Genomic DNA, 10,584 nt, shown 5'->3' with positions numbered 1-10,584 from the left:
CTATTTAATTCCTGGATCGTTTGAAGTTTGTGGCTTCACCATTACCTCTTTATTTACGGTTAGTATCTTACATTCGAGTACATTGAACTGTGTTATAACGAGTACTAGGGTACCTGCAAGATTTCCTCATTAAAACAGTTAATTGTTAGGCTTTATCCTTGAAGAAATCTGTAATTTTTAATTTTAAATAATTCGATAGATTTAAAAAGAAAAAGGTTAATAAAAATACGGTATAATGTAAGTACTTAACAGTTATATAATCTACAATATAATTAATATTAAACAAGTGAGTGGATATCCAAATAAAATATTAATGAAATGGTTAATAAGATAATTAGTGCTGATGAGTGTGTGAAACATCATCTCATATTTCGAACACTTCGTGGTCAACGAGGGCAATTGAGACGTCCGTGTGGTCGTGAAAGTAAAACAGATTCAGGAGATGGGGTGATACTCCCACAGTAATCTTTAGTCTGAAAACATGAGTCACGATAAGTTAGCTTTGAAATGTTACCAAGGAAAGAATAACGTCTAGAACAAAATAATAGATTTCGACGTAATAGTATACAAGTTTTTAAAAAGATACATGGATATAAAGGTCAGCTGTCTGATATTCTGTACCACAGTTGTTCAGGATGAAGAATTGTACAGCTGTACAGTTCTTCATCCCAAAAAACTCAGGTGCCATATAACGTCCCTGACAGAAGCGCGTTCAATGGAGTAGAACGCCGAATGGCTCCGCTAAGTAGATTTGGCTAGTCTTATTTTGCCACACGACCACTATGTAAATCAGTTAGACTCCATAACTTCAGGTGGGAAAACTATCAATGTAGATTTGCAGAAAATTAACTTGGATTTTGCAGGGAAAACCCTTGCCGAAGTCTGAAATAGACAGATATCCGACTATGGTCGAATATGTTGATTCTAATGAATCCGAATTCAATTTTTGTCCAGAATTTCAGAGAGAGTGTATGGAGAAGCAATCGTGTCTGAGAGAGTTGGTTTTGTTAAGAACCGTACACACATGTGGCGCGGCAAGAAAAAGCGACAGAATGGCGTCACTTTCTCGCCGCGGAAGTTGATTTTGTGCCGCAAAAGTCGGTTAATTCTATCTTTTGTGGCAAATGCCACCGAGACACATTCCTATCAGCCAATAACAGTTCATCTGGTAGTCATGTGAGAAAATACAATCACGTGATGTTTTAATGGTGGAAAGTTCAACACGGAAAGTTTAACTGAGAACTAACATCATAATAAAGAGAAAAGGATAATAAATTTAACACAAATTCTACACAAATAATCATATATAATTTAACTCAAAGAACAAAACAACCGAATCTTACTCGAAATAGCATTCTTTATCGAGAGATCTTAATCGAGGAATAAGCGTATTTTGTACACTAGTTCTTTTTCGATCCAAGAAAATATCTCTTAATCCAAAATCTTCGTTTGAATCTTCTAGCTAAAATCAAGCCATATAATAAAATTTGTAAACACGTGAATAGCGGCAGCATCGGTATTGTTTGCCGTCTCGAATACCGAACGCATGCGCCAAAATGTAAGCGGATTGCTGCTTGTGTGGTTGTGCTGCCGTGTGGCAAAGATGCGGTTATGACACCGCTTTTCTCTGCCACACCGCACGTGTGCATCCTCCTTTACAAATTGTAAACTGCAATAATCGTGCGTGTTGCAATTCTTCCAGAAGTTCAGTCTTTAAAGTATTGTGTAATCACTTTCTGCCAACCTTTTATTTTGCAATCAAAATATTATGGAAAACACTGTTACAACTTACCAGAATATAAGAGCAATTTAGAGGTAATTCCATAGCTTCTACTTATGGTATCTATAGTTCATAAAGTGATAAAGGTTTTAAGGGGGGTTGAGTTTTGTCGGACATCCAAAGAGGGGTGCGTGTTATGGAAACTTGGACAAGGTGGGGTGGAGAGTAAAAATGTCCAGAAAACTGTGGACATAATTTATGAATGTTCCTAATAGTTTCTCAGCCTGCAGCGCTTTATAGAATTTGGCATGTTGTTCTTTTAAAGATCTTGTTTGTTCGCTGCTCTAATTGGCAGTGGGCCATTGTACAGAGAAGGCAAAGAAATATTTGTTAGATTTTGAAATCTGGACAATACATCTGTGCCATGTGACATCTCTACATCTCTACTAAGGCAACTAACCTAAATAAATGGTAAGTTGTATCAAAAAGTCACTGGTGTCATCCAAAAATTTAATTTTGTGACAATGTCATTCCAATGATATGGTTAAAATTCTCTATCATGTAGTTACATGATATACTTGACTATGGTTAAAACTCTGTCTTATAAAATAACAATTGTTTAATTTCCTTAGAAACTAATACTTGGATGCAAAATTTCATTGAATTTCAATAGGTTTAAGCCCTTTAGTTCTTAAAGGGTATTAATCCTGTAGTCTACTTTTCTGAATAATTTTAAAAAGAAAAATTGCATTTTTTGAGAAAGCCAGAAGGGCCTTTTGAGAAACAAATTTTTCTAATTAAAAATTGCTAGGATCCCAGTAGACATAAAATTATATGATATTCAATTAAAGTGGGCTCCCTGGTCCAGTTTTAATTAAATTTTGGAGTATCTCGCCTTGTTCCGGCAAATTGTAACTATTTTTTTAGTATCGTTACAAAATAATGCATATTCTTTACAACTCACTCATCTAGATTTTCTAGTGGACAAAGAACTAAGTTTGTGATTGACAATTAAATATCTTTAATCAAATTTTACTTATAAAAATGTTTTCTGAATGGAAATCATAACAATGTTTTGAAGGAACTGATTCTCATCTTTGTTTCTTGTGTGAGAAGTAGCTGCCACAAATAAAGCTAAATTCTGACACAAATGCCTCAATATGATCTTAACTTACGGTACGAAGTATTTGTAAATTTGGCCACAGATTAATAACAAAACAATTTGAAGCAAATTAATTTTATTGCAATAGGATTCTGTAATAATCACGAATGGAATTAGACTATTTTGGAACAAAGGGAATGAAACACGAAAATTTGAGAACAGTTTTCTGACTGATATTATTGATTGTTCTAATCCGATACTCTAAGTAGTCTAGGCTAAGAAAAGAACAGAAGATTCCTTACCAAAAGTGATTTTGGTTCATAATTGTAGATGTAGGAAGTTACTGTAGAGTGAACAAACTTCAGAAAGTTGATTGACATACATTAAAAGTGCCCAGCAACTTTGATGTAGGTTTAGTGCATGGTGGTTTTGAATTACAGAGATCACAGTTACTCACAGAACAATTTTGTTAAGTAACATTTAATTTCAGCAAGACTGCCCATTTATTCACATTTAATGTTTGTTGTTTTCATACATGTAAATATATAATTTTAAGAAAAACACATTATTGTTCTTTGGAGTCACAAAATGATGAAAAATATCCAAGGGACATGTTCATATTTCCCAAAAGTAGTGTATTATGAAAATTCTATTTTTTCCTTTAAGGACAGTGTTAATTGTGATAAGAAAAATTTTATTAAATGAAAATTTATACACGTTGATAAATGTTGTTATTATGAGCAATCACAAAAAAAATTTTTAAAAGGTGACAATGAAAAAATCGAACGTAAAGAAACGGCAGAAATTGATTTCCGTTCTCTTACAAATATATTCGCATTTACCGTACGACGGACGACACTTCCGTCGAAAGAAACAGAATTGGAAGTTTTCTCTGACGATGTATACAGTTTGTCCCGATATCATAAAACTGGTACTTTAAGACTGACTCTTGGATGCCTGCCTCCGAAGGAGAATGTATATCTTCTCTTTGATCCAATCCTTATTGTACGGTGCATAGGTGTTAGTGGATTTTTGAAATCTGAAAAAAATCGCCAAATGTACATCAAACGGCTCGAAATGTACACATGTAAAAAGCAACAATTGTACTTACACCAGACAGGACAGATCCGTTAACTGATCAATGAAATCAAACAGCTGACTAATATCGTAAGTGATGGAAGCAGTGCTGGGGTTCTGCCTCTTTAGATGTTCCTCATAAATATGACACACACCTAGAAAATAGCAATAGAAATTATAATCAATACAAAGACTAAGACCATTTATTATATATAAATGAGAATTGTATGCCATTGATTATATTTAGAAAATAATTAAGCTCCTCCTCGTTTGTACAACATAAATGTTTTATCATTTATTGCACTTTTCACTGTTACGTGAGTCAAAACATTTTTCTCATATTGGCTTTCCAACCATTATAAGTGACTAAATTGAACGAATAACGTGGTATGACTACATTTCCCTAGATTGGAAAAACTGTAAATATCATTTAACGAAGTGAAAATGAAATAAATTCTGAATATTTTTTTGAAGATGGTTTAAAAAACTATTCTGATTGGTGTAAATATGTTGAAAAGACAATGTAACATTGATAAGTGTTGCTAACTAAAATAATAAATAAAAGCAATATTCATTAAATTCTAAATATGAGTAATGTATAGTTTAGGATAAAATGTAAGAAATTTAATCTGTACCCACCTTCCATGCATTCATTTACAGATTCATAATCGGAATAAGATCTTGTTTCTGGTTTTCCAGGTTGCAGTAACAAAATTGTATGCGACTGAAAATAAAATTTTGAATGTTTAAACATTTTAAAACTTCAGAAATAAATTGCTTATTTTGTTATTTTTATTTAGATAAAACTCATCTCTCTACTCAAAATATGCTATTTATATCAATCCTATTCTACACGATGGTCACCGATTTCATTAAATAAATTTTTTGTATCCACTTGTTTCGTCTGAAGCAATGACTTTGCCATCACTGCTTTAAATCAATTTTCTTTATAATGTTTGTGCGACCACGGTCACATTGACAGTCATTACAGAGCAATTTGAATCGATATTGGCCACTTGATCGGCAGCTGTATCCCGACTGACATTCGACAAGGCCGTGTAAGCCCGAATATAGGAACGGAAATGTGCAAACGTATTAGGGAATCAGGGTGTGGAGAGTAAAAGCCACTTTCGTCTACATTTAAACTTGCAAAATAACTTTCATAGGCAGCAAAAAGCTTTTAATCAGAAATTTTTGGTAATTTTCAAATGACCTATAGGTTCATCCCAGCAATACAGATCATAACTTGTATCAGGCTCTCCATGTGTAGATAAGTTATTGAGATCCTTGTAGTTTATAGACTGCTCCTGTTGTACAGCTATCTTACATAGCAGTATCTACTTGCTATATTTTAAAAGGTACAGCAATTTTCTATGCCACCTGTATGTTCTCTTGTTTTAAAACTGAAGATGTACTGTACTTATAACTTGGATGTAAACTACTCAATATGCACTGGCTATAATTGCAATAATAATTTAATAAATTTCAACACATTACACCCAACTTGTTCCACATATTCATATACTATGTCTTCAGGAATATTATATAAATATAAGCAAGGCGAGTAAGAGCTTGTATGAGTTTAGGAGTAGAGTGGGTCCCTTTTGCCTTTTTTGAGCAAATAAAATAATTATAATGTTTCTTTATTTACAAATTAGCAGTGCTAAAGATTTTATTTTTATTAGTAAAAATAATATTAATTTATATGAGTAGAAACCATTAACCTATAGGCCCCCAAGTTTCCTCTGAACTTAGGGAAAATCCCCAGCCCTCTGTATATACAACAAAAATATACTACTATAGTAAAGAGGAATAGTGACCTTTATGTAAACTGCAAAATACATCTTACAGAGTTAGGTTTCTAGTCATAGAGTCCAATACTATGCAAGAATGCACATGAAGTGGGCAGCATATGTTAAGCATCACAAAGATATCATAGTATGTACTTAAAAGTCTGGGCAAAGTACAGTACAAAACTATGTATATGATATTGACTTCATGAAGAACCTAAAATTCACTGTGCACCTGCCACATGCTGCTGAAAAAAATCAAGCTGAGCTCTGGATAATACAGTACATTACGGAAAGGTTATTGAACATGTGATTGAACCATCAGCAGCAATTAGCCCATTGGTTACCACTCAACAGAAAAACAATGTACCTAAATAGACCTGTCAGATCTAAACAGATAATTTGCTGCCATTATCCATTTAAAACCATCAAAAAGCTAGCAAGATTCAAATTGCTTCACATTTTTGGGCATCTAACAAGGAATCCTCGCAAATATCAGTGATCTATCAATACTTTCAATAGATGAAGTAAAATATAATCAATAGATGCTATTTTACTTCAGGTCAAAGCTTTGAAGAACGTAGGGTAGATACAAATAAAATTATCATCCGACTATACCTTATCCTTGTAGAAACATTTGTTTTCGTTGAGTTCCTTGGACATATTTCAACTGTAGAGGATTTGGAGGTCAATACAAAAAAGATAGAGGTAACTGATTGCTCGGGCACCCTCGGTGATTAAGTTGCCCATGCACTTTCTTGGAATAGTAAATTATCTTGCAAAATTTATTCCTTGCCTGTCTCACATGACCAAACTTCTGCATGAGTTAGTACTTCAAGATATTGAGTTGCACTGGGAGGCAGAACATGAAAATGGAGTGGCAGTATCATTGAAGCTACAATTTGAAATTCCCAGTTACTGTCTGTAGATACCAGCAGTCATGCAATAGGTACTGTTTTATTCAAACAGGGCAAATGGACTGCATACACATTGCAAACATTGACATCAGCCCAACAAAGCTATTCACAGAGAAGAGAGAAATAATCAAGGCTGGATAAAAAAGTTTCATCAGTATGTTTATCACCCAGACCTCAAACAGATGAGACTGACCACTTATCTTGTAAGCAGTCTGGAAGAAAATATTCCAGACTACTTCCAAGACTAATCAAAGTACTCATGCATTTACAGAAACTCCTGCTCAATGTACTTTCATAAACCCCAGGATCATATTAATAAATCAGGTATATCAATCTCTATACCAGATTAACTGAGACAGTCATTGCTCAGTGCAAGTACAAGAAAAAGGAAATCTACGGGTGAACCTCTTTCTTACGTCTATGAAGGCAGTGAATAAATTAAATTGAAGACGACAGCAACAACAGAAGATAAAGTACTGATAAAACAGGTTTACCAACAGCAGATAAGAGGATCAATAAAAAGTAAAGAACCACATGTAATGATCATTAAAACAGATAGAACAAAACTATTGCAATGTAACCAAAGCAAATATTTATAATTTTACTTAATGTAGTCTTATCACTATTTGAAGATTATGATACTATAACAGTCAGATATGCTATTTTCAACACCAACAGCAGGTTCCACCAGCCAACAATCAATTGTTAAGTGGGCCTTCTCCATCTATACCAATAAACCTCTTCTTGATGTACAGTCCCAAACAAGTAAGATTTTTAAATTATTTATTTTTCCACCATTGTACACAGCACAGTGAATTATAGAGTTAGATTGTAGTGCAATTTTGTTTTCTTAGAGCTGCGTAGCTAAGCATAAGAACATTATTATTTAGTAGAATACTACAGTATTCTACTAAATAATAATGTTCTTATGTTTCTTATGTATTAAATAATAATGTTCTTCTAAAAATCATAATGATTGTTGTAACAATCATTATGATTTTTAGTTGAATAAAGTTGAATAAAGTTTTTTTTTTAAGTTTAATAATTATCTGTGAAAAATTTTAAAAATAATAAGTGATAGCTACATGTGGTAATTTGGGGCTGTAGTCACATTTGAAAATTACATTATACACAGAGCACGAAAGCTTGGCCAACCTAATGTGTTCCTCAGTCAAACAGGATGATAGCTTGTTACTTAGATGTACTGTATCATGTTATATTCAGCATCAAAAACCACCTCCTTGCACTCTATTGAATAACCAGAAATAAAAGCCAAATACATTCATAAATTAAAATTTTACAGAAAGGCAATGCTTGGTTATTCTCAGAGGATTTTCACACCATTTCCCTATGCATCCCAACATAGTCCACGAAGAAAATTTTCAATTACTGTACAGGTACAGGAAAATGATAATTTAAAGCCCACAGACCTGTACAGTTTTCATTTCCAGATCTGTTTAACAAGAACCTTTTGGTTTTTTTTCCCCCGGATCGGGGAAGCATTTAAAGACAATTTTTGAATAAGTCTTTTATTTTATACTACATACGGTACCAAAGATGAACAGTTAAGCATCACCTTTCTCCTCACTCGTGTCAGCTTGCTCTTCTGCCAACATCAATAAATAATACAAGTTTTGCACATCCCACTCTAAGTATTTGAACAAGTTTTAATACCTATCAGCTTCACATACTGGCAAATTAGCCAGAACAGAAAGCATGCAAATCTCAGACTGCACTCTTTTTTCCCCCCAGATACAATCTGACCTGCACAAAATATATATAGATTTGGGCAGGATGCAACTCATTTCAAATCCGGAAATCACTTACCGCACACTATAGACTCAAAACTGCACTTTGTGTCGAACGTGGACTTCTTCGGTTTTTGTTCTTGGCCGTCAAATTATACAATAACCAGATATCCGTCTTACGGAATCGCTCTTGATCGAACGCAGACGACGGCACCGTCTCTCGATTACGTATTTCATTCAAGCTCATGTTGACCTCGGTAATTATATGCAAGTTCTTTTCCGGCCGCAATTTTTGAACCGCAGACCTACAGATCCATGCTATTGTGCATTCGTCCATTCTTAATCTTGAGATCGGAGTTAGACAGACGAAAATTGAGACCGGATACAGACGGCTCAAGGGCCAGATACCCCAATTAACCATACACAAATTTCTATCCAGATCGGAGTCACATAAAATACGATTAAAAGTTGCAGCCTGGTTTGGTTTATTCAAATGTGGCAACATAGTCTGCCTCCCAGGAGACCGATCCCCATTTAGGTATCACCAACACGAAAAACTCCAGCATTCGGCCCATCCACAAGGCACGTACCCACGACCAACTGCCGACATTGTGGTTTTGTTCACTGGGCCACCATCGGGCCAAATTGCAACCCGACACAATTACTTATTATGTTTTTGCTGTGTATTTTACGTAATGTTCTACAAAGACACGTTCCCAGTATTAAAGATTTTCCAACTTTAATGGGTTGATTGATGTGTTTTTTTTTTTTTTTTTTTTTGGGGGGGGGGGTTAATGTTACCTTAGGTGCCAAGATGGCGGCTCGTCTCTGATTCCAGCAAGGAAATAGTGGGACGCACATTCTAACCTAACCTAACCTAACCTATTCTAATAATTTGGTTCCTAATAATTATGGTAATTTATTCGAATAGGTTAGGTTAGGTTAGAACGTGCGTCCCACTGTTTCCTTGCTGGAATCAGAGACGAGCCGCCATCCTGGCACCTAAGGTAACATTAACCGAAATGTAATCTATTTCCAGGACCAAAGAAAACGCAGATACTTCGGTAAACGCCATATAATTAAGCAGCAGCAGAAAAGCGAGGCTCACGACCAAGAGTCCATTCCCGATTATATTAAGACATAAAATGTGTAATTGGATACCGGCCAATATTCGAGAATCATCTACAAACATAACTCACCATGATTTCGATCAAACGATAAAACAATATCCACGCTTTCTCTCAAAATATCTTTTTCCGCGAGACGAGATTTTGTCACGTGACGAGAAATCTTTCTATGTAAGTGTTGCCAGATCCGGTAATACTTCCCGAATTGTCGTTTGGGCGAAAATTTTTGACTATTTACTGTGTCTTTTAAGAATGCTATAATTAATAAAATTAGATAATTTAATACATTTTAATTAATAAATTATACGAATTAAATATTTCTGGCGTTCTCGACAATTTTTAAATTTTGCCGAATGACAAATTAAAATTTGAAAATGTTACTTTGTTTTTGTTGTTGTTTTCGGTATTTATTCCAGCGATGTATTTTTATATACACTACGTACAAAAGCTAATGTTACGTAGTGAACGACCGGATTAAAGGACAGCCTAGGGAAAGGGGACCTTTTTATATCAAACGGTCCATTTTCCCTAGGCTTTTCCTTTCGGGTTTCGTCTCTGGTTCATTGTGGGCCTGGCTAAACCTACAATGGGCTTGCTACAAAAGGTCTTCTTAGTGCTCCGGCGGAAAAAGTTCTTAAACTCTTTCCGCAGTCCTTTTAAAAACCTTTCATTCAATCCAACACTGAATCCTGTCCATTTTAGCAAACGTTTTCGGATTCATTCATAAGCACGTTTTCTAAAAGGGTAAGGATTCAATGTTGGACTGTTTGAAAGGTTATGTACTATTTCCGGCCTATCGTATTCGTATTCATATTCTAGAGGCGTCTGCGGCTGCTCAGGCCTTTACGCCGGAAGAGAACAGAATCGGAAGAGTCGGCCTTATAGGAGACGGCCTCCGCGAGAAAGGGAGATAGAAGTGCCTTCCGGGAGGACTTGGGGAAGCTGGCCCCTATTCAGGCGTCATATGCAAGGAGGAAAACCCGGAAAAACTCCTGCTGCCAACTCGTCCGAGTGAGGTTCGAACCTCCGATCGAACTCCGGTGTTTAGGGTCTATTTCCGGCCTTTGGACACTAAGAGGTCTTTTAAATGCATTTTTAATTCG

At 35.1% G+C, this 10,584-nt stretch overlaps 1 protein-coding gene across 1 annotated transcript; it reads right to left on the bottom strand.

The window, feature by feature from the left end:
- Positions 1-3,495: 3,495 nt before the first annotated feature.
- On the bottom strand, positions 3,496-9,652 carry LOC136973316 (enhancer of rudimentary homolog). The gene is made up of 4 exons (XM_067268047.1): positions 9,554-9,652; positions 4,539-4,623; positions 3,934-4,054; positions 3,496-3,861 (listed from the first exon to the last, which is right to left on the bottom strand). Exons 1-4 carry the CDS (start codon positions 9,554-9,556, stop codon positions 3,759-3,761), a joined length of 312 nt encoding a protein of 103 aa, XP_067124148.1. The 5' UTR covers positions 9,557-9,652; the 3' UTR covers positions 3,496-3,758.
- Between the last annotated feature and the right edge of the window lie 932 nt (positions 9,653-10,584).

Source organism: Centruroides vittatus, unplaced genomic scaffold, assembly GCF_030686945.1.
Source record: "Centruroides vittatus isolate TY-2023 unplaced genomic scaffold, ASM3068694v2 contig_3129, whole genome shotgun sequence".
Classification (NCBI taxonomy): Eukaryota; Metazoa; Arthropoda; class Arachnida; order Scorpiones; family Buthidae; genus Centruroides; species Centruroides vittatus.
The sequence above is the reverse complement of the archived record's forward strand: the minus strand, read 5'-3'. Positions and strand labels throughout refer to the sequence as shown.

Excerpts from the sequence above, each read along its gene's own strand:
- LOC136973316 (XM_067268047.1), bottom strand. Across the intron at positions 4,055-4,538 it reads TGTAAATGAATGCATGGAAG|GTGTGTGTCATATTTATGAG; the intron begins GTGGGTACAGAT and ends GCTATTTTCTAG. Across the intron at positions 3,862-3,933 it reads ACGGATCTGTCCTGTCTGGT|ATTTCAAAAATCCACTAACA; the intron begins GTAAGTACAATT and ends GATTTTTTTCAG.